At 41.9% G+C, this 25329-nt stretch overlaps 1 protein-coding gene across 2 annotated transcripts; it reads right to left on the bottom strand.

The window, feature by feature from the left end:
• Positions 1-355: 355 nt before the first annotated feature.
• On the bottom strand, positions 356-23994 carry LOC133418354 (vascular endothelial growth factor A-like). Of its 2 annotated transcripts, none has more exons than XM_061706954.1 (7): positions 23895-23994; positions 18320-18353; positions 16532-16728; positions 14243-14319; positions 14116-14145; positions 13913-13981; positions 356-827 (listed from the first exon to the last, which is right to left on the bottom strand). In XM_061706954.1, exons 1-7 carry the CDS (start codon positions 23958-23960, stop codon positions 791-793), a joined length of 510 nt encoding a protein of 169 aa, XP_061562938.1. In that variant the 5' UTR covers positions 23961-23994; the 3' UTR covers positions 356-790. The 2 variants fall into 2 exon arrangements, with proteins under 2 accessions (XP_061562938.1, XP_061562939.1); XM_061706955.1 differs by having other exon boundaries at positions 13913-13978.
• Positions 23995-25329: the final 1335 nt, after the last annotated feature.

The raw sequence follows: 25329 nt of genomic DNA, 5'->3' as shown, positions 1-25329 counted from the left end.
TGAAAGAAAACCTCAGCTGGGTTTCATTTTTAGTCATAGTACAAGTGATCACGTGTTTGATAACCTTGACTCTCCCTTTTTTTTTGTGAAATACAGCATGAGGAAAAGTTTTCTGTTCAATCTAACCACACCTCTATCATGTCTGTGCAAGGCTGAGTCTGCATAGCAAACCAATCCATAACAATAACCTGTTGTACTATTCAAGCATTGAATTTACTCAGGAGCTTTGTCAGATAAAGAAGTCCCAGGGTTCTCATCTCACATGTTAGACACCTTGGTTGTCAAATGCAGATGTGGATAACACAAAGGATCCTTCTATTTGTAGTATGACTGCACATTTATTTAATGAGCACATCTTATATTGTGTTTTATAATCAGTGTTTATCAAAAGACACTAAATAACATTTAAGTTTACATGCACGTCACACAGATTATGTATTTTTTTAATTGTCTTTTTGTCATAAGAGCTAGTTTTGTCAATTAAAGTGGAAATAAACACATCTTGTGTACAGTATATGTTTCCAAACCTCACACAACAAACAGATAGATAAAAAGCACTGAATAGATTTAAGTTAAAAAGAAAGAGCAGTCGGGATCAAAGTGTTTTTGCAAACATATGAGATTTTTTTTTCTTTTTTTTTCTTTTTTTCAAATAAGTAAGAAAAACACAAAGACTGACATTCGCAAGATGGAAAACTTGGTGTTTGACAGATGCAGCACAAAGTATGTTCAGAGGGTGAAAAGGTATATGTGCTGTAGTCCATTGCTCCAAATGAAACTTTAAGTGAAATCAGTGAAGATTTATCTGGTTTGGGGGGAACTGGCACCTGAAAAGACAAAAAGAAACATGTAAGAGCAGGTTCATCTTGGTGCAGAATATCTATCAAAAACACATCAGCCGTTTCAATATTGATGTTCAATGTTGATATTTAGGATATTTCAAATACTTCCGACCCCCATAACAGAGCATTCATTCATAACACTTTTCACTAGACAGAGTTCAGTTTAATTTATTGATTGATTGTTGCTCATCTCTCCTCCATCGATAAAGTTGCAGCGATGTAATTGTAGATAAGACCTTGAACAGGAAATAAAACCATATTCAGACGGCAATATTTTAAGAATCAGTTATTGAATTTTACTGAATAGGGACAAATTATTTATTACTCAACTAAACGTAATAGGAACATCAGTTTCACTGTTTGTAGAAAAGACTGGAGAATATTGTTTGGACCAAAACCTGTCTCTACCTTAAGTACTGGTAATTTATTTTGTAGGGCCACATCTGCGTCATGATCTCCACAGAGCCCACAAACAAGAGAACACTTGCTTCTTAAGATGACGGAGTCACTAAGGTGCCAGACACAATCGTAGCCTGATAAAAATAATCACTTTGACATAATGGATTACAAAATAGGTCAAGAGAGCAACAGGTTCAATCACTGAAGAGGCCAGAGCGCTGTACGACTGAGGCTCTGCGTGGAGCAGCAGTTATCATAACTGTAACAGAGCTCGAGATCAACCTCCTGAACCGGGGGTCGGCAACCCGCGGCTCTTTAGCGCCCCCCTAGTGGCTCCTGGAGCTTTTTCAAAAATGTTTGACCTTTTTTTCCCTTTTTTTCTTCTTTTTTTCCTTTTTTTCTTCTTTTTTCTCTCTTTTAATTCTCCTTTTTTTTTCTTTTTTCCTTTTTTTCTTAGTCCTTTTTTCTTTTTCTTAATTTTTTCCTTTTTTCTCTTTTTTTCTTCCTTTTTCCTTTCCTTTTTAATCTCGACATTTCGACTTTTTTCTCGAAATTTTGACTTTTTTCTCGACATTTCGACTGTTTTCTGACCATTTCGACATTTTTTCTCGAGATTGTATGTCAACATTAATCTTGACATTTTGACTTTTTTCTCAACATTTTGACTTTTTTCTCAACATTTTGACTTTTTTCTCGACGTTTCGACTTTTTTCTCGAAGTGCATAATGAAAAAAAAATCTTCCCCCAGTTATAACTAATATAGAAACATGCAGCATGTGTTGCCTTCATTATAAGGCTGATACAAGACTTTTCATTTTTTCGACTTTTTTCTCGAAATTTTGACTTTTTTCTCGACATTTCGACTGTTTTCTCGAGATTTTGACTTTTTCTCAACATTTTGACTTTTTCTCAACATTTTGACTTTTTTTCTCAACATTTCGACTTTTTTCTCGACATTTCGACTTTTTTCTCGAAGTGCATAATGAAAAAAAAATCTTCCCCCAGTTATAACTAATATAGAAACATGCAGCATGTGTTGCCTTCATTCTAAGGCTGATACAAGACTTTTCATTTTTTGCGACTCCATCCTTTTTTTCTCTTTTTTTTTCTTTTTTTCCTTTTTTTTCTTAGTCCTTTTTTTCTTTTTTCTTAATTTTTTCCTTTTTTTTCTCTTTTTTTCTTCCTTTTTCCTTTCCTTTTTAATCTCGCCATTTTGACTTTTTTCTCGAAATTTTGACTTTTTTCTCGACATTTCGACTGTTTTCTCAACATTTCGACTTTTTTCTCGAGATTGTACGTCAACATTAATCTTGACATTTTGACTTTTTTCTCGACATTTTGACTTTTTTCTCAACATTTCGACTTGTAGCCTGAGATCCTCCGGAGATCAGGCGAGCAACATCTCTGTCCATTTTTAAATCTCTTTTAAAAACACACTTTTTTAAATGTGCTTTTACTTAACATCTAATAATGTACTCTATAATATCCAATGTTAGTATTTTCTAATGTTTTATTGTATTTCTATGTTCTTATGTTTTTATATTTTTGTCATTTTATTGAATTCTGCCTTTTAATTCTGCTCTTGTAAAAGCACCTTGTAACTGTGTTTGGAAAGGTGCTATACAAATAAAGCTTATTATTATTATTATTATTATTATTTTGACTTTTTTCTCGAAATTTTGACTTTTTCTCAACATTTCGACTTTTTTCTCAAAGTGCATAATGAAAAAAATAAATCTTCCCCCAGTTCTAACTAATATAGAAACATGCAGCATGTGTTTCCTTCATTCTAAGGCTGATACAAGACTTTTCATTTTTTGCGGCTCCAGACATATTTATTTTTTGTGTTTTTGGTCCAATATGGCTCTTTCAACATTTTGAGTTGCCAACCCCTGTCCTGAACAAACAAGGACAAGCCTACCCGTTCAATTCAGGACGCTCGTCGTCTTCATCATGAAAGCAAACTCACGTGTTTGCCCTTCAGGTTTTATGTGCAGTTTGGGCCTTCTGAGTCTGATGGAAGACATTAAACCTCTGCAACAACTGTGTGGTCCCTTGACCACTAAGTACAGGGTTATGAGATGATGCATCCGTGGCCCCAAGTATAGAAGAAATGGAAGCCAGGGCAAGTCAAAGTATCATTAAAAAACCAGAACAACAAGGCCAAACACATTCCTGAAATGGTTTTGTGGGACACGAGATAAACAGTTGGAAAACCACCTTCCCCCACAGTGACCTCAATTCCATCATACATGATGATGATGATCCTCAGTCATTCAGGTCAGGGTAATCCTTGGTGCTTAAATAGAAAGCAAACTGATTTGGTTTCATGATTCATGAAGACATTTCACCTCCTATCCACAGGACTTTTACAGACTTGTGAAGAGTTTCAGGCTTGGAACTAGTCCGCTAGAAGTGACGAATCCTTTCGTGTATGAGGTAAAATATTTTAAAGCACCAAAAAAAGCAATTCAGCTGCTTTCTATTTAAGTTCTTTGGATTCAAAAATATCTGTGTGCATTTCTTTCTTCCGCTGCACTTTCTTTTGCTGCTTTCTCCTCGTGAACAGAGGAGATGGTGACACACTGCAGGTGGTAATACAAGCAGCTGACCTAGTTACTTTAATTAGTTTCTTGTTCCTTAAGAGGGAAAGCTTTGGAAGTAACACTTCAAATACTAGTAATGATGATTATTGAATGCTTTATGGACAAACTGACATTTCCTCAAGCCAAAATACTCCATAAAGTGATTCAAGTTGAAGGACTGAATGGAATAACCAGCTCAAATGAAGCTATTATGAGGTTTCAGTATTACAAATAAAACTTTTATCTCATAGTTATGGTCTTTTAGTTTGAAATGTCTCCCACATTTATGACCGTGAGTTCAGCTCTCTGAGCTGAGACGGGGAAATTAATTTTGTCTCCATTGTAATGAGGCTATAACTCTCAGAGACCCCCCCAGTGATTTGACTGACTCAGACTCTTCATGCGGGATTTTGCATATCTCAGTCTGCATGGGTCTCTAATAAATATTACAGTGGATTTTTATACAAAAATGGACTGTTCTGAATACAATGTAGTATGTGCTGGTATGGAGGTTGTTAGCACAAAGGACAGTATTACCAGTGACTGCATTTACATGCATCAATAACCCTTTTAAAACCCGAATATTGGCAATAACCCAAATTTGCAAGGCCATGTAAACACCAATAACCCCTTTGAATAACCCGAATTTGCTCATCGGGTTTTTAAAAACCCGAATATGAGGGGTTGTTACCGTGGTAGCAGTAGCAGCACCGCTCCGCTCTTTCCCGTTTATTCTGGCCGAAACAAGATGACATTATATATTATTATTAAATATGATTATTATAATATTAATATTATATAATAATACTATTATAGTTAATATTATACATATGACATATACGTATCACTTAGCAACCAAATGCCGCTGCATTGCATTGTGGGAAGTTTCTGCTCGGCTAGTGTCCAACAATCCACACTAAAAAAATTCTCCAGAATGAGTATGAATAGTGCACACTATTGAGTACGTTCTAATGTTTCGGACACACTAAAAAATCTCGCACACTCATTTGCATACTCATTAGGGTGGAAGTATGCTATTTCGGACGCACCCCTGGTCTTTTGAGTCCATGACGTACTTCTAAACACGCGAAACGCAACACCACGCCACACTTTTGGAGTGAGGAGGAGACTAATCACTTCATAAATGTAATGAAGGATATGAACATTTTTGCATTTGTAGACGGTAGAAAGTACCGGGATAGCCAGATTTAAAAGAAGGTGAGCGAAAAGTTGCGCGAAGCAGGATTTGTTTTGAATTTGGATACAGGAAGAAGAAGCGGAAATGACGGGAATTGCGTCATGATGTTCTCCGCGCGTCGCTGGTTTGATCCAGATATGCCAAATGATTAATCACCATGTAAACGGAATATTCCAAATGTTTCAGTAACCGGAATATTAGCAATAACCCGAATTTTGACTGCATGTAAACGTAGTCAATGTTCTTCAACCCTGGTCCTCAGGGTCTGCTGTTCTGCATATTTTAGATGTTGCTCCTCTTGACTCAAAGGATGGGATCCACATCAGCGTGTCCTCGACGTCTACACAAGTGTGTCAATGATCCACAAATACCGCCAGCTGTGTTAGAGCAGAGCAACATCTAAAACACTCAGGACAGCATTACCCTGACAACCAGGGTAGAAGAACACTGCATATTACCACTATAAAAGCAATTAAGCCAGTGGTTCCCAAACTGGGGGCTAGGGGGCGCGGCGAGGTTGGAAGGTAGATTAATTAAAAAAAAATAATAATAATTTAAGATTATTTATTTCTTTAAGATTTCGCCTTCAACACATATGTGCAGTGAGAGAGAGACAGGGGGGAAGAGAGAAGGGGAATGACATAAAGTAATGGTCTGGCCGGCGGGAATCTAACCGGGGACCTGCTGCTTCAGGCCCCACAACTACCCGGTGCTACTGGAAGGAAGATGCATGTGGCAGTTTCTCACCTGCAACCCCGGTTTGAGAGGATCTGTAACATAAAAACAAGTCCACCCCACTCACTGAAAAGGTGTGGGGATTAAAACTGACATTTTTGCAGAGCAATTGTTGAAATTTTGATTATTTGTTTAGCTGTTGCTGCTGTTTTTCAAAAATATGTTGAAAGTAATGCATACTGTATTGTACAGTAAAAAGGAAAAAAAAAAAAGAAATGTGTTGCACACATGAAGCAAGCCCACTCACATCACTGAAAAGGTGTGGGGATTAAAGGTGTAATTTTTGTAGAGCAAATGTTCAGATTTTGGCTCCTGTTTGTTGTTGTTTCAATCTCTGTGAGCTGGTCAGGTTGAAAATCTATTTTTACAGAGATGGACAGTTTTTTCACACATATGTTCAATATATGAAATAAATTGCAGTCGCATTTGAATGCAAAAGATGTGTGTGTCTGTGTTTGGGTCGGGGGGGGCTCAAAAATTCTGTTATGTACAAAAAGGGGGGCCTGGCAAAAAAAGTTTGGGAACCACTGAATTAAGCAATGGCATGAACAGAAAGTGGTCAGCTGCCATTAGGGGATACAGTATGGGAGGAAGACTGATCAGTCGCACACTGGGAACTTTCCAGGAAGTAAAACCCCATGGGAGTATTTTTCACGTACTGAAGATTGTGTAATTGTGTATTTTTTGCAAGATAGAATACATTTCATTTGTGGCCCTGAAGTAAAAGAAATAAAGTCCACCAGTCCAGTTTTCCTCTCCGAAGGGGTCCACAACGTACAGTTCCCTGAATGACCACTAGAGGCTCCAGAAGCAAGTCAATCTCCTTTGCTCACGTTAAAAAGCCAACTTTAAAGCAGAAATATATTTTTAAGTTATGTTATCAGGTAAGGACTCAGCCCATAGTGGTCAGTCTATGAACTGTAAGAAAAGTCTGATTCAACCTCAAAGTTGGAACAATGCTGAGCAAAATATCCCCATTTCAGAAAATGCAAAAAAAAGAAGAAAAAGAAATCACTTAAAATACACACAAAAAACCCAAAAACATTATATTTAACAAAACAACAAAAACACAATTCGATTTTGAATATTAGAACAATATTTTAGTAATTAAAAAAAACTTTAAGAAATGTAAAATTTTAGAAAAGATATCTTAAAAAACAAAGCAAGATGTTTTTTGGGATGTTTCCAACTTCGTTGTTCTTATCATTTTTTTTTCTCCTAAAATTAGTTCTATTTCGTCCCTACTGACCGCCAGGCGGTGCTGTAAGCACTGGATATCTCCCCCTCGCGCATGCGCATGTCGAGTACAATACCAACAATGTCACGTCACCCGTGACCCCTGCATGACCCCCGGAAGGGTATATCTTCCGGCGTCAGCATGGGATCGGCTCCTTTTTTCTTCTCGCATCGCGCGTCTGAAGTACGGGACGGAAATAGGAGCTTTGTGAAGCTCCTTTTTTTCCTCCCTAAAACCGCCGGCCTCTGTGCAGCTTCGTGCCGTAAGGTAGGAGTAACGATCTCTGTCGTCCTCCGAGAGGCTGTGGCCACGCGGTATTTATTGGTGTTCGTTGCGGCGGCGGCGGCGTCTCCCCGCCCCGCCCCCCTGCCCAGCTGACAGAAGGTAAGCTGTCAAGCTGCGCCTGACACCTGATCACAATCTGCGGGGAGACAGCGTTTCGCTTCCTCTCCCCACTTATTAATGTGACAACATTATTTTTTCCTTGCAGATTATTTTTTTCTTTGGGAAAAAAAAAAAAAAAAAGAAGACAGAAAAGGATTATTTTTTTCTTTTGAAAAAACAATACAAACACCTTTTTTGGTCTTTCTTACAGCCGTGGTGGAGGCCACGCCCCTCTCCCACCGGCTCATTTGTGGTGACGGCAGCGTTTCGCTCCCTCTCCCACTTTATTAATGTGACAACATTATTTTTTCCTTGCAGATTATTTTTTTCTTTTGAAAAAATAAAAAAAGGAAAGAAACGAGAGAGGATTGTTCTCTTCTTTTTGAGTAAAGACGCCTATTTTTGCCTTTTCTCATAGCCGTGGTGACGGCAGCGTGGCCCTCCCCTCTCCCACCTGCACATCGGTGGTGACGGCAGCGTGCTCGCTGTGGTGACGGCAGCGTTTCCGCTCCCCTCTCCCACTGACACACCCGTATTGACGGCAGCGTGGCCCTCCCCTCTCCCACCTGCATATCGGTGGTGACGGCAGCGTGCTCGCTGTGGTGACGGCAGCGTTTCCGCTCCCCTCTCCCACTGACACACCCGTATTGACGGCAGCGTGGCCCTCCCCTCTCCCACCTGCATATCGGTGGTGACGGCAGCGTGCTCGCTGTGGTGACGGCAGCGTTTCCGCTCCCCTCTCCCACTGACACCTACGTGGTGACGCAGCGTGTCCGCTCCTCTCTCCTGCCAGCACATCCGTGGCGACGGCAGCGTGTCCGCTCCCTCTCCCACCGGTCGCTGTGATGGAGCGTTCATGCTCAGCGTGCATGGCCGCCCTGGATCCTGCGGTTGACCAGGACCTCTGCGTGTCATGCCTGGGCCCTGAGCAGCCGGGGCCGTCGGCCAGCCTCCCCTCATCCCAGCCGCAGTCTTCTCTGAAGCGATCGGCAAAGAGAGTGGTGGGGGCCCCCAAACGACGGCGGATGACGAGCCAGCTCTCCTCGAAGGTAGATCGCTTGGCTGCCGACATGGAGCAGATGAAGGCGCTCCTCCTCAATCTGCAACCTGGTACTGGCCAGGTGGAACCTGCCATGCCAGAGTTTGCTCTGGGGTCGCCACCGCCGCTGCCGGAGGACGCCATCTCCGTTGCAGCCTCGGCGAGCCACTTCAACGTGTCATCAGGGGACCCGGCCTCACAGCGCTCGGGGTTCTCCTCGCACTCATCTGCCCAGAGCTCTCGGGAGGGGACGGTTTGTTCCTCCGTGCAGAGCATTATCCGCACTGCCCTGGCACACTTGCAGCTGGATGCACCGCGTGCGGAGGTGGCCTCTAGCGCCTTCCACAGGCGCAATCCTTCTCCGGTGGGATTCACCATTCCGCCTTCGTCGGATTTTTTGAGGGAGCTGCACTCATGCTGGAGAGATGTCACAGCCGGCTGATGACCGTGCTCTGACGGCGATGGAGGACGCTGCTGTGGCTGGTCTCCACCACATGCCCCCCCCATCGAGCCCTCCATTGCAGCACTGATAGTGGCTCCTGATGAGGCTCTGAAGCCAGATCCCAAGTGCCCCTCTACCCAGAGTAGGGTTACTGATGGGCATATTTGTAAGGCTTATGAAACAGCGGCACGCATCGGCTGGCTGGGGAACACCCTTTTTTCATCTGCTACTGGCTCTCTCCACCTCCCTGCAGGATGCACGGGTGGATGATTCCACACAGGACATGTGTGACATATCCCTACAGGCTTTTTGCCTCCCAAACGAGGGAACTGGGGCGGCTGATGTCCACCCTGGTGCACACGCGCCGTCATGTCTGACTGGCGCAGTCACCCCTGACGGAGACTGCTCGTAGGGTTCTTCGTCAGGCACCGGCAGAACCGGGGGAGCTGTTTGGGGCAACTGCCCTGGAAGCTCTGAACCGCACCGCCCTGGCTGATGAGACCAGGCAGCGGCTGGTGCACCTTCACAGGGGTGCGGCCGCCTCCTGTACACCGGGAGGCCCTTCACCGGCCCCCGGGCCTCGCCCCCGGCCGCCTGCCCACGGCGGCCGGCGCGGCTTTCAGCGGTCTGTGAGTCAGCCTGCTGGTGACTTTCGCCCCCCTGTGCGCGGACCGTCCCACCAGCGTCGGGGCGTTGATCCCGACCGTCGCCCCCCCGGGACGTCCGGAGCCCGGGGGAGACGGCGCTAAGGCCACGGAGCCGGTCGTCAGCTACTTTTCCGGCAGCAGCTCGGTTACTGGGCTGCCTGCTCATTGGGGCCCGGGTGGTTTCCACCCTAGCCCGGGGGTACGTATTGCAGTTCCGACACCGGCCTCCTATCTCCGGCCGGGTTGAGATGACCATCGTCAGAGACCCGGCAAACATTCCGGCTCGGGCTCAGGTGTTGCCCGCCCTACTGGCCAAAAGCGCCATCATGCCGGTGGACCCCCCGCCGCGGCCTGGGGGTTCTACTTGAGCTACTTTCTCGTCAGCAAGAGAGACGACGGACGTCGTCCCATCTTGGACTTGAGGGACCTCGACGAATACATGAAGGTCTTGCCCTTCCGGAGGCTTGACCACAGCAGATGCTCTGCGTTGGTCAGGAGGAAGTGGTTTGCAACTGTGGACCTACAGGGCGCTTGTTTCACGTGCCGGTCGCGGCACGTCACCGGTGGTTCCGGGGGCTCGCCTACCGGGGCCACCGTTGTCGGTTCAGGGTGTTCCTGTGCGGGCTCTCCCTGTCACCGAGGACTTTTTTCACCAGGTGCGTGATGGCAACCCTTGCCCCTCTTATACCTTTGGGCCTGCTGTCGCTACGCCCCCTGCAATGTGGCTGGACAGCCTCGCCTGGATGCCAAGAGGCACGGGCGCAGGCTGGTCAGGGTTTCGCGGGTGTGTGTCTATACCCTTGCACCCTGAAGAGGCGGGACATTCCGGCTGAGGGGTGTGCCCTTAGGCGCTTTCCCCTCCCTGCCGGGAGGCTGTCATCAGTAGTCCTCCCGGGTCCGCACGCGCTACATCAACGTGCTGGAGCTCTGGGCTCTGCACTTCACACTAACATTTTTTGCAACTCCTGTGGGGGAGGCACGTGCCGGGTCGGTCGGACAGTGTGTCCACTGTTCCTTGATCGGCCACCAGAGGGGGCCCCGACTCTGCACAGCTGCTGCAGGTGTTCCGGGGCCTCCTAGCGTGGACAGCTCCTCGCCTGCCCGGCCTTCGGGCAATGTTCCTGCCTGGAGACAGGAACCGGGTGACGGACTTCCTCTCCCGGCGCAAGCCGCCTTTGCAGAGGGTCCCCCAGAGGGCTCACGGGCTCCTCTTGGTGGCCCCCTTCCGACCGGGGAAACGTAGTTTCCACTGCTGCGGAGGCTCTGCTGCGACACGACATGACGCCCCCCAGAGGGACCGTCTTTTCCAGCCGGGGATTCAGGTTTTGCACCCCGACCCCGTCGTTTTTGGCTCTGAGTCTGGCCGCTGCGGCGCCCGACCCATTGTTGTCAAGCTGTCCTGAACCCGTCAGGGCTGGCATCTCGAATGCCCATGTGCCTCCCACCCGCCTCTGGTATGAGTGCGAGTGGGGGAGATTCTCTGCCTGGTGTGCAGACGGGGCAGAGGACCCTGTTCTTTGCCCCGTGGCCACGATCCTGGGGTTCCTTTCGGTCCCTCCTGGATGGTGGCCGTGCTCAGTCCACTTTAAGGGTGCATGTGGCGGTCATTTCATCGCAACATGCCCTGGTTGAGAATGCCACCGTGGGGTGCCACCGGCTGGTTTCTCTTTCTCAGGGGGGCTCTGAGGCTACGCCCCCCCACCCCCCCGAGGGGCCCAAAGGCCCCAGTTTTCGATTCCATTCGATTTTTATATAGCGTCTAATACAACAGATGTTGTCTCTAGACGCTTTCCAGAGAACCTGAACATAAACATGAATATAAACCCCCGAGCAGTGTGGGACCTGCCCATGGTGCTAGGTGCCCTCTCTTCTCCACCCTTTTGGGCCCTTGGCCCGGGTGGGCCTGAAGTGGCTCTCTACGGAGATAGCTTTTCTCCTCGCCATGACATCGGCGAGTCGATGAGTTACATGCCCTGTCAGTCAGCTCAGGGGCTATGTTGTGGCCGAACGTGGCGTTCCTGCCCTAGGTCCTGCAGAGAGTGGGCCGAGCCCTTTGTGCCCCGTACGGGCCCTTGCTGCTTATGCTACCGCGCCTGTGCGACGGTCGGAGCAGCTTGTTCTCTGCCATGGTGGCCCCAACAGGGGGCGTGCTGTTTCTGGACAGCGCCGTCCCACTGGGTGGTGGACACCGTCGAGCGCGCCCACAGGGCCAGTGGCCGCCCCTTACCAGTGGGGGTGAGGTGCCACTCGGCCAGAAGCGTCGCAGCTTCTTGGCTGCCCTGCAGGGGGTGCCTCTGGAGGACATCTGCACCGCGACTTCGTGGACGTCGCCAGACACGTTCTCCAGGTTTTACCGGATCAATGTCGCCACTCCCCAACCATTGGGCGTGGTTCTACTCCCGGGTCCTTCTGCCCCTGATCAGTGTGGTATGTGACCGGGATTCTATGTGACATTGTTGGTATTCGTCATCCAGTGCTTACAGCACCGCCTGGCGGTCAGTAGGGACGAAATAGAACGAAAGTTACGCCTGTAACTACGGTTCTATGAGTCCCGGATGACCGCCAGGCCTGCCGGTCACTCCGAATCCTCGTGCTCTCGCGAGAAGATTCTAGGAGCCGATCCCATGCTGACGCCGGAAGATATACCCTTCCGGGGGTCATGCAGGGGTCACGGGTGACGTGACATTGTTGGTATTGTACTCGACATGCGCATGCGCGAGGGGGAGATATCCAGTGCTTACAGCACCGCCTGGCGGTCATCCGGGACTCATAGAACCGTAGTTACAGGCGTAACTTTCGTTTCTTGACATTTGTATTCATGAATTTTGTTGTGCTTTCTGAAATTGTGTTGTACTTTAGGACCATTTAGTTTCAGTGTACGGTAAACAGCATTTATAAAACACTTTGACTTCACTAGTAACTCTGAACTAATAACATAAAATCTGATAAGATCATGTACATTTCAACCAACTTGAATGATACCAGCAGCCCAGAGAAGATGATACTCTCCAGCTTTGTTCATGGTGGTGAGCTCCCTCTTTTTCTAAAGCCACCAATGACTGTTTCTAAGTCTCAGCTATGCTCCGAGATAAGATGGAAAAAAGGATTTTCACACACAGCTGGAATGCCACTTTAGTACGACCAGTTCACAAGATAACCGTTGTGGTCGATAGTGTTTGCTCAGAATAGCTTCTCACTACTTATTGGAGGTTTATTTTCTGACATTTATTTAAGAAAGGGAGGGAAAAGTAGAAATCTGTCCAAATGGATATCCTGTTACATGTCAGCTTTTGCTAAAAACAGCACTGAGCTTTACTTACCAGTAATATGAACACGTCTGCATCCCGTTGATACTTGATATATTCTTAATGTTTGACTGTGACTATGGTTATTTCTGATTTAATGTCTGGATTATCAGTCCTTGGTTGACGGGGACCAGAGGTACAAATAGTACCAAATAGTAGAAGTACAAATACTTCGTTACCTTACTTAAGTAGAAATTTTGGTTATCTATACTTCACTGGAGTATTTATTTTTCAGACGACTTTTTACTTTTACTCCTTACATTTTCACGCAATTATTTGTACTTTTTACTCCTTACATTTTAAAAACAGCCTCATTACTCTATTTCATTTCGGCCTTTAAAAAAAACTATCCAGTTAAATTGCTCCATCCGGATAGAGTGAACTTGGTTGTGGTTGTTTCAGATGTTCTTGTCCAGTTTTGTTCTTACATCCGTTCCCTCAGATTCCTGCAACTAAACTTGGATGTAAATTACAATAAACATTAGGATAAATGATAACATGCCTCTAAAGTTTGACTTTTTGCACCATTACAATACTTATAGGCAACTAGTCATCATATCTTCTGCTCTCTGAAACACATGTTAATGCTCAATAGTACACATGGTTCTTTAATATATTTGCATTATACTAATTCATTTTCAATGGCTTTTGTCCTTAATGGCTTTTTCCCTCTTACATTACTTTTACTTTTATACTTTAAGTAGTTTTGAAACCAGTACTTTTATACTTTTACTTGAGTAAAAAACTTGAGTTGATACTTCAACTTCTACAGGAGTATTTTTAAACTCTAGTATCTATACTTCTACCTGAGTAATGAATGTGAATACTTTTGACACCTCTGACGGTGGCAATGGCCTCAGTCACAGTGCTGAAAAAGTAACCTGTGGCCTTACATTAGAAGTGTTTTGAATTATAGTTCTGCAGAAAAGAGGAGTGAAGCAGCAGAAAGTTTATATTTCGTGATAATGTTTAACCTTTTTTATGTCCTTGGTAGTCAGACAGCATGAAGGCAAACACTGACAAATGGAGCTGTAAAGGTCCAAACATCAGGAAACCGTGCACGTGCGTGAACGCCACAAGAGTACAATTGGCCTCTTACTTTCCACATTTGCTGGCTGTCTTCTTGTGTTTCCGTCTTCTCGGTCTGTTTTTCATAGACTTGCTGCTGCTGTGTGGGAGGAGAGTAGGACAATGAAGATACTTCAGTCCTATCAGGGGGCAGGGTGAGCACGCTAGTCCATCACAGAGGAAATCTCCATACGTGTTCAGATCTGACAGATAAAATGTTTCTTCTTTGCTAACCTGTTGTCATGGTGATGCTTCTGACTGGGTCTAAAACAAGTCAGCACAAGAAACAACATGCAGGTTACTGTTCAGGAAAAATAAAATTACATAAGGGGTTTGTCAGAGAGACTCATCTGTAATGTACCTGCATTCACACTGCTGATGCTCCACAAATGTCAGCTCCACATGTTGCATAGACACTATGGGAAGAATCCGCATCACCTTAGGAAACAAGAGAAAGGTAAACCTAAGCAAAATGATCAACATTTTACCTGTATGTAAAGATACAGCATACTTGCTTGCAGGGGCGGATCTATGGGTGGGCCTGGATGTGCACAGGCTAGGGATGGACGGTATGGACTAAAAAATGTATCACGATCATTTCTGGCATTTATCCCGATAACGATAAAAATGACGATAAAAAAATACCAATTCAACTCCATCTTTGTAACTATAAATCTATCTCGCTCTCAGATCCGCCATGTTTGTTACACAAAAACGTCATCAATGGGAATTTATCTTTCTTTCTTTCTTTCTTTCTTTCTTTCTTTCTTTCTTTCTTTCTTTCTTTCTTTCTTTCTTTCTTTCTTTCTTTCTTTCTTTCTTTCTTTCTTTCTTTCTTTCTTTCTTTCTTTCTTTCTTTCTTTCTCCTTTCCTTCTCCCCTTTCCTTCCTTCCTTCCTTCCTTCCTTCCTTCCTTCCTTCCTTCCTTCCTTCCTTCCTTCCTTCCTTCCTTCCTTCCTTCCTTCCTTCCTTCCTTCCTTCCTTCCTTCCTTCCTTCCTTCTTCCCTTCCTTCCTTCTTTCCTTGTTTTCTCCCTTCCTTCCTTCCTTCCTTCCTTCCTTCCTTCCTTCCTTCCTTCCTTCCTTCCTTCCTTCCTTCCTTCCTTCCTTCCTTCCTTCCTTCCTTCCTTCCTTCCTTCCTTCCTTCCTTCCTTCCTTCTTCCCTTCCTTCCTTCCTTCCTTCCTTCCTTCCTTCCTTCCTTCCTTCCTTCCTTCCTTCTTTTTTCCCTTCCTTCCTTCCTTCCTTCCTTCCTTCCTTCCTTCCTTCCTCCTGCTCTCTCCTTCCTTCTTCCCTTCCTCTTTTCTCCCATCCTTCCTCCTTTCCTTGTTTTCTCCCTTCCTTCCAAAAATCAGCTTTACACAAAAACATCATCAACGGGAATTTATCGTTTTTACCGTGAGATGACAAATTCTTACCGTGAGGAATTTTTTTGACGGTTTATCGTGAACGGTAAAATATCACCCATTCCTAGCACAGGCCCACCCAGATTGACAGCTTGCCCACCCAGTAAGATTCATGCCGTGGCATGTTATGATTGCGTTTATGTGGGGAAGCACAAAACTTTAACATGTTCCATTTGTCTGACATTTCAATATCTGTTCTATACTACCCAACCCCACTTGCAAATCACCAACTTTATGAATGAACCTCATAAGCGAGTAATGTTTGCGACAGTCAGGTGTCCAATGTGCTGAATTTGTGTCCGGAGCGAGGTGTGAAGATTTATTTATGCCAATAAGTGAATAGAGAAAAACATGCCTCTCATTGTTTAATATAAGCAAAACAATAAAGCTTCAGCAAAGACATAAACTCAATCTCTTTCGTTCTCTCCCTCTTTTATCCGTATTAGGCAGTGGTGTAAAGTAACAAAGTACAAGTACTTCGTTATTGTACTTAAGTAAGATTTTTGAGAATTTGTACTTTTATTGATACTTTCATTTTTCTGTACTTTTACTTTTACTTCGTTACATTTTCAAGGAAAAAAATCGTACTTTTAATCCGCTATATATAAAATTGGACACGTCGTTACTCGCTACAAATTAAAGTCTTACATTAAATGAAAATGTAATAATATCACCATTATTTAGAGTTGTACATTTCTTGGATTCTTCATTTCTTTGCAATCCTTTTGAAAATAATTTTGTACTTTGAATTTTGTACTTTGTACTTTTTACTTTTTACTTTTGTACTTAAGTACATTTTACACCATGTACTTTTGGTACTTTATTATATTTAATTTGAGGTACTTTTATACTTTTACTTAAGTAATTCTCTTAATGGGTACTTTTTACTTTTACTTAAGTAATTTTCAAGCAGAAAATTTGTACTTTTACTTAAGTACAATATTTTTGTACTTTTTCCACCTCTGGTATTAGGTCTTAACAGTGAATTTTAACAGAACAGAGGTCTAATTGTGGAGTCTACAGTAGGACTGCTGTATATCATTTCATACCTGTAGATAGGAATCTGACTTAAGTACGAGGTGTACTATAATTTACAGTGGTCCGGGTCCGATAGATTTTTTTACACATTATAATTTGTACGCACATCTCAACTTAAAAAAAATCAGGCCCATCCAAATTTTTGCAGGCCTACCCAAAAGATACATTCTGGCTCCGCCACTGCTTGCTTGCATTACAGAGCTTGCCACACCTGCAAGGTGGTGTTGCGCTCAACGGTGGATTGACACTCCAACTTCTCATCCGTGCAGCATCCAGAGCATCGCCAAAGTGGAACACAGGCAGGTATGTAGATGTACTCCACTTCTTCAGGGAACTCGCGCTCCACTTCCACAAGCGACTCCATAGGTCGACACATGCTCTTGGCCAACACCTCCAGGAATCCCATTACTACAAGACAGGTGGATTCTCAAGGGATTAAATCAGGGGTCACCAACCCAGTGCCCGCGGGCACCAGGTCGCCCGCAGCAACCGCATCAGTCGCCCGCAGGCCAGTTCTAAAAATAGCACTAGTCCCGAACTAGCTCTGTCTGAAATTGTATTTAATTGTGTTGCTATTCTTTTTAAATTACATTCACAGTGATGTAAACTCAAAAACGAATACACAAAAACGTAAATAAAAAAAATATATATATATATATAAATCATGAAAAAAGTCAGGTCAGTCTAAATAAATCAGGCTTAAAGGAGCTTGAGGCCGGATTGTGGCAAGATTTATGAAAAAAGTCTGTATACATTTTAAGTTTTCTAGTAATAATGTCAGATGAAGCGTTCCAAACCAAAAAGAATGAGCCCTCTAGTGTATCTCTCCGTTGCCTTGAACAGGCTGTGTGCTGCAAAATGTGCTGCAATTCGGGCCCAAATTTCCCGCGCTGGGCTGCGGATGTGACGTCACATGACGCTGCATGTGCGTTCTCCCCGTTCTCCCGTGCCGGTGTGGGTACCAGATTGTATCGGGCTGCAATATTTTCCCCGGAAGTGTGCATTTTTTCCCCGCGTTGGTAGTCAGAAGCAGCAGATCATAGTGGAGGTAAAAGGGAGAAGAAACATATACAAGGAATTATCAGAATTATCAGTGATCTTACTGACATAGGCTAAAAAAAATATTAGAGTTAAAATATTTATTAGGGACTATTTTCATTAGACAATTGGAGATTCATCAGTGAGCTGAGAACAATAATAGCCTACTGTATACAGTATAGGGTAAACAATATTTTGCTTGCTGCATAGCAGTAAGCAGTTCAATATTTTGATCTTAATAGACATTTTAAATTATCGATTTGCTTTATTACATGTATTAATCATCAGTTTTCACAAGACGGAACGTCATCACGTACGGTCAAAAGCCAATCACAAGACGAAACGTCATCACGTACGGGGAGCCGGGAAAAAAAAGCAGGTGGGAAAAAAAAGCACCGACACCGGCTTCACTGTTGGCTGCAGTACCCCCAACGGCCGTCGTGGTGAAGGGTGGCGCTAGAGAGTCTCATTTCTTAAAAGGAGCCTCAAGCTCGTGGAGAGACATTTCAGTAAATATCAAAAGATTTATTTTAAAAGGAGTCAATTTTTGTTAAATCTTGTGGCTTGTGTTAGTGGCTTGTGAAAATTGAAAAAGATTTCCTGCAAATTGTTGTGGAAGTGATCATTTGAAAATGAAACTTTTGGAAAGGTATATAAGAAATTAAATATTGCATGTTGAAATGTATGTTTCCTACCTTGTTTAATCATTCTGAATAATTATTTTTGATGAATCATTAATGATTAGTGTCTTCATTAACAATAATGTTAAATTAAAGGAAAACTGTGTAACTTTGTTATTTCAGCAGTGTTTTATCAAAGTGGTAGCCCTTTGCATTACTCAGTGCCCTTGAAGTAGCTCTCAGTTTCAAGAAGGTTGGTGACCCCTGGTTTAAATCATTTCTAGCAGGTGTAAAAAAAAAAATGTTTTACTGTGCAAAATGTTCCATAGCGTCACTCTTACCTCTGGGCTGTCCCGCATCTGGAAGGTGTAACATCTGCAAAACACAATTGTATTGAGTAAAAAGTGGGATGTGCTGAGATCCCTGCTTTGATTTATTTTGATAAAAACTAACATCACAGTCAAATAGGGTCAGAAATGGCCTGGAAAACCTTTCACAGGTGAGAAACATCACAGCTAGGGCTGTAAATGAACAGTGGCACAGCTCCCTCTAGTGGTGGGAATAAACCACGGGCCCCACTGTCATGCAGTAAAACCAATGACGAAGCAGGAGTGTACCACTGTCGGACAGGCAGACAAAAATCATGTAAAATAAACCAACTGAACAGAGGGGTACTTTTGTTTTCTCAGTTGGCTATAACACTACAACGTTTATTTTCACAAGAACCTAAAACCTTCAAAGTATGCAAATAAAAACAGCACAGAATAGCTGCTCATTTCACTTGTGGGACCTTTAAACACCACAAACAGAGTCAAAACAAAGACAAAGTAACATGAAACAGCATGAATTCTGTTAAACTCTCACACATAAGCCTCCAAACTCAATAATGGGACAAATGTTCCCCATATTTGAAAAACAAATTGAGCAGAAACATAAGAGAAGGGGTTGATCTTGGCGCTGTTCCTCTTTTGAATCTTTTTAAGACTCTTCCCCTCTCTGCTGCCCTTTTCTTCGCCTTTGAACACTGATGGGAACCATCACTTCTGAATTTCCCCTGAAATGGACAGCTTGGCAGCTCGGACAGCAGGAGGTTTTATGGTAGGATTTCTATCTTGGGTGTAAACGAGCTTGTGCTTCGGCCAAAATATTACAGAGCCGTTTAATGTACAGCATCAATTACCAATCAAGCCAGCTGCAAGCAACAGCTGTATTCAACATGGTGCACTGGTGAAAAGACTTTAAGTTGGCCTCACACTGTACCTAAAGCAGAAGAGTTGGACTTGGTACTAGGAATGGGCGATATTTTACCGTTCACGATAAACCGTCAAAAAAATTCCTCACGATAAGAATTTGTCATCTTGTGGTAAAAATGATAAATTCCCGTTGATGACGTTTTTGTGTAAAGCCGGATTTATGGAAGGAAGGAAGGAAGGAAGGAAGGAAGGAAGGAAGGAAGGAAGGAAGGAAGGAAGGAAGGAAGGAAGGAAGGAAGGAAGGAAGGAAGGAAGGAAGGAAGGAAGGAAGGAAGGAAGGAAGGAGGGAGGGAAGGAAGGAAGGAAGGAAGGAAGGAAGGAAGGAAGGAAGGAAGGAAGGAAGGAAGGAAGGAAGGAAGGAAGGAAGGAAGGAAGGAAGGAAGGAAGGAAGGAAGGAAGGAAGGAAGGAAGGAAGGAAGGAAGGAAGGAAGGAAGGAAGGAAGGAAGGAAGGAAGAAAGGGGAGAAGGAAGGGAGAAAACAAGGAAAGGAGGAAGGATGGGAGAAAAGAGGAAGGGAAGAAGGAAGGAGAGAGCAGGAGGAAAGAAGGAAGGAAGGGAAAAAAGAAGAAAGAAAGAAAGAAAGAAAGAAAAAAGGATAAATTCCCATTGATGACGTTTTTGTGTAACAAACATGGCGGATCTGAGAGCGAGATAGATTTATAATTACAAAGATGGAGTTGAATTGGTATTTTTTTATCGTCATTTTTATCGTTATCGGGATAAATGCCAGAAATTATCGTGATACATTTTTTAGTCCATACCGCCCATCCCTACTTGGTACACAGTACTTGAGAAGAATTAAAATAACCTTCATTAGCAGTCACACAAGTAAGATTGTTTAATTCACTGCAAAGCACTTAAATTATGCCTCAGATATGCACGGTCTGTTGTGATCAGAAAGAGTTTTGTCACGACTAGGCGTGTGTAGGACCCAGATGCAGAAGACCAAGGCGACAGGAGTTCCAAAAAACATGAATTATATAACAAAAAGTACAGCAATCCATGAAAAACCAGAACTAACTCTGACATGGAACATGACGGAGAAGAACGGTACGGACCAGCAGGGAGCAAGGGAAGGACAAGACAAGATAAACACATGGGGCTTGACGAGACACAGGGGAAACAATCAGGGCAGATGGGAACAAGGGAAAAACGCAATGACATGGGTCTTCCAAATAAAACAGGAACCTATAGTTTTCCTGCAGATTTCTTGCAAATTTGCAAGGTCACAAATATTATTCAGTGTCCTATATGGTTTGGGATTGTGCCGTCATGCCATGGTGCGCTCTTGGGAAATCCGCCATGTTGGCAGCTATATGTTTATTTCTGTGCTTCTGCATAGTGTGTAGCTACAAATTGCCAGATTTTTTTTACATTTTTAACTTTTTTATTGTGTCTTTAAAAATTAGACACATAATTATGGTTAAAGACAGCTGTGTGGCCAAGTGCAGAAGTGCTTCACATAGCTGTAATCTAAAAAAAGAGACGATGGGATCACTTTTCTTCCCGTTCCTCCCTGACACATGAAAACATGTTATATTTTGTTTAGTGTTTCATTTGTTTGTCATTCTTTTTTTAATCCCATCTACTTAAAGTGTCTTGATTAAACAAACTATTTTATAAATTATACTTCGGATTTGTGATGATTTTTACTATGATATCTCATTTTATGTGCACATTAATATGTTGTCAAGCTGTCCAAGTCTTTGAAGACAGATGCTAAATAAATATGCCATTAAACGCCTTTAACTGCACATACATTTGTTAGTGTGACTCTATTAAAATAGTTTGTTCATTTGGATTTTTGTAAGTCCTGCTCCCATCTATTTGTAAATTGAACATGTGATATGAGAGATTTATGCACTTACAATGTCTTAGCCGACGTAGCGGGTAAGATCAGTGCTCTATTCATTTGGATCACATATGAATAAACCATTCAACAGCTCCATCTTTCCTAAATAATGCTAGATTGGTTTGGCTGATAACTTGTCAATGTAAACTGATTTGATATTTGCCTGTTTTCTGTCTGTTTCTTATTTATTTAATTAATTTGTTTTGTCTAATGACTTGTTAACTATGCACTTTCGTAGCTGCTCGCACTTGCTGGATCGTACAGGGACTGTATTATCATTTGAGAATATTAGTTCCAAATTTAGCATAACTGATCAAAAGAAATATAAAAACAGTTGTCAATACAATACCTCAGATTGTTATTGCAATGGCATTTAATTTATGTACAAGTAGCATGAATGTAAAGCTCCCCTCGCTTTTGGTGAATAGTCAGAATTAATTGAAGCATAATCTGACCAACATTACTATTCAGCATATATTTCCTAAATAACTATACCCCTTCTCATGTTCTCCATTCCTCAATCTCCATGATTGCATTGATTGTTCATTTTGCAACGAACATGTTGAAACCACAAATTCTATGAATGTACATACATTCATAGGATATGATAATGCCTTTTAGGATGATTTACATGACTGTTTATTTAAATATGTACAAGTTCCAGATTTTAATCGTTATCGTAAAAAGAAACTCATCTTAATAGGTTTTCTAAAATCTAGACATAGGGTTTTCAATTCCAGTCCTTGGGGCCGCTGTCCTGCATGTTTTAGAAAGATGCTACCCTGCTTTCAGCACACAGTGATAAGCTGTGTTATCAACAGAGTTGTGCAGACCTTGATGACAAGCTAATGAGACCCAGTAATTAGAATCAGGTGGCAACAGACATGCAGGACAGGGGCCCCGAGGACCAGAATTAAAAACCTCTGACCTAGACCAAACTTTGTTGCCTTTCATTAAGAAATTAGATTTTTTTTTTCATCACAGAAACAAATGAAAAAAAAAGATTGCAGTGAAACTCTTCATGATGGTAGAGAACTTAACTTTTATGGAAAACCCCTAACGATATGCCTATTTTGGAACTTTATGAACATTTTAAATTTATTTATTTATTTGTTTATTCTCTCTTAGTCTATATTTTATTAATTGTGTTTTCATCTTCTCTCTATACCCATATAATGTATTTATTTTCTTATTCGTATTCTTATTTTTATTCTTATTCTTCCTTTATTTTTTCTTATTATTGTTTTTTTTGTCTATTGTTGTGATGTTTGAGAGCTGACCGTCATGATGTTGAAATAATAAAATAAAGTAAAAAATTAAATAATAAAAAAAATCTCTCTCTCTCTCTCTCCCTCGCTCTCTCTATCACCATGGCAACAAATAAGGTGCAATAAAGTGACTCCTGTCTGAAACATAATGACACGACACTTCCTTCTTCACATATATAAGTCTCCTATATTTTTCATTTTCCATCATTGTGAACTCACAATTTTTCTCTTGCAAATTTTACAAGTTTATAAAGTTAGTTTACATTCATCTTATTAAAATGTAGCAGATTATCACAGATCATTTTACCACACAACCCAGAGCTCAAGGTCCCGTTTACATAAGCACATCTGGCATGGCTTTTCCCACAGCTGGTCCCAGATACTAGTTTATGTTGTAAATATCGTGTGTTTATCCTGAACAGAACCATGAAGTTGCATCAGAGGCCTCAGACAGATGTTTCACGCCCTTCGCCACATGTTGAACGTTTATAAGAAATACATTAGTAAGAAATAAATAAGACATAAATTCGTAAATTCAGATTCAGACGACTTTATTAATCCATTTGGGAGGTTCCCTCGGGGAAATTGACATCTGCATCTCACACACACAGCACTGTCATATACAAATCAAACGCCCCCAAAGCCATATATAACCAGTACCCGAGTTGAGGGGGGATGAGGGGGGATGACATCCCCCCTGAAATAAAAACGGTCCAAATCATCCCCCCTGTAAAACTGCCATCCCCCCTTTCCATCCCTTATGTCATTTCATCAATGAATGTGGTTTTACTGATATTTCAACATTTAGAGTCATCGCCAGAAAAATAACACCAGAAAAATGTGACAATTTTCATCTGTTTCAGGTAAATTTTCACTTGAAATAAGTAGGAAAATCTGCCAGTGGGACAAGATTTATCTTCTTATTACAAGCAAAAAAATCTTGTTCCACTGGCAGATTTTTCTACTTATTTCAAGTGAAAATCTACTTGAAACAGGTGAAAATTGTTGTTTTTTCCAGTGATGAGTCTTGTTTTAAGTGTAATGAGATTTTTTTTACTAAAATTAGACATTTTAACTATAAATAAGACAAATATTCTTAAGATTTTGAGTTTTTGCAGTGATCCATTTTACTTATCCTGTGAAGGACAGAGTCATATTGATAAGTTCAGAAAACTGTTTTTTATTGTTGTGTTTTGATGTATTTGATGTAAGCCCAGTGGATATTTAAAGCTTACAGAAGGCTGCATTTAACTGCTGCTATGTCATTCCTGCAGTATTTCTGCAGGTGTTTTGGTCAGTGCTATTATTTGTAATATATTATATTATTTGTAATCAGCACAAATGATCTGTCCCTATATGATACAATCCACCAGCCCCTGATTTTTTTTTTTTTACAACTCGAGTACTGCAGATAACCCGTATAAAGATAAAAAGATTTAAAAAATAAATCATGTGATAAATTCAGTTTCAAATGCTTGGCTTGTTTGAGTCAGTAGACCAGAAACTCCTTTAGGAGGCGTGAAAGTGATGAAAAGGAGCTCACCTGCGCAGGTAGCAGCTGCAGCAGAAGGACCAATAGGAGCCGAGATGTCCCGGCGAAGCCTCGCATGTTTCTGAGGATGAGTTTCCTCGTGTCTGCTGTGGCGGGTCAGAGGGAGTGAAGATGTGAGAGATGGTGGAGGAGATGGTGGAGGAGCGGTCCGAGCCCGGACCGTCCCCCCGCGCACGAGCAGCTGGGCTGAGTCTATCAGGACATCGACAGCAGCTGATCAGCAGCTGATCAACAGCTGATCAACAGCTGATCAGCTGCTGATCTGCAGGATATGGATCCACGGAAATCCTGATGTGAGCTGGTCTGATCTGTCTCTCACACTCTCTGTCTCTTTTTTTTAGTCTCTCACACATAAACACACCTTTCTCACATACAGGACTGTCTCAGAAAATTAGAATATTGTGATAAAGTTCTTTATTTTCTGTAATGCAATTAAAAAAAAAAAAAAAATGTCATACATTCTGGATTCATTACAAATCAACTGAAATATTGCAAGCATTTTATTATTTTAATATTGCTGATTATGGCTTACAGTTTAAGATTAAGATTCCCAGAATATTCTAATTTTTATTTATTTAATTTAGATAGGATATTTGAGTTTTCTTAAGCTGTAAGACATGATCAGCAATATTAAAATAATAAAAGGCTTGCAATATTTCAGTTGATTTGAAATGAATCCAGAATGTATAACATTTTTGTTTTTGTAATTGCATTACAGAAAATCCCAATATTCTAATTTTCTGAGACAGTCCTGTACACCCCCCTGGGTCTACAGTAACTGTCTGGACTGCTTTGCTTTGCCATTCACTACTGTTTTCTGATCATTAGTTTCATCTACTTGCGCTACTATTGAATATCTGAGTTTTTCGAGTATCCATCACCTACTTTACACTACTGTACATACTGTATTTATTGTAAATCACCCCATGAATTGTAGTACTGTATATTTTTGAGTAGTAATCACAATCTGCACCACTGTACATACTGTTATATGCACCCCATAGTTTATACATACCTAGTTACATCCTACTGTACATACACCTGCAGTAAGAGACAGTCATGCACATTATATACTTGCACCTGTGCAGATGAACCTATTCTACAAATACTGTTTATACTCACCTGATACACATATTTTTAGGTAAACCACACTTTTTTTGTTGATAATTTTTATTTATATATTTATATTTATATATATATATATATATATATATACCGTATATATATATATATATATATATATATATATATATATATATATATATATATATATATATATATATATATATATATATAAATAAATATATATATATATATATTTTTTTTAATATATTTATATATTTATTTATTCATTTTTTTATACATATATAATTTTGTCAGACATCTGTTCAGATACAATACACAACTTTATTATCACAGTTTGATA

This window comes from Cololabis saira, chromosome 18, assembly GCF_033807715.1.
Source record: "Cololabis saira isolate AMF1-May2022 chromosome 18, fColSai1.1, whole genome shotgun sequence".
In the NCBI taxonomy this organism is placed as follows: Eukaryota; Metazoa; Chordata; class Actinopteri; order Beloniformes; family Belonidae; genus Cololabis; species Cololabis saira.
The sequence above is the reverse complement of the archived record's forward strand: the minus strand, read 5'-3'. Positions and strand labels throughout refer to the sequence as shown.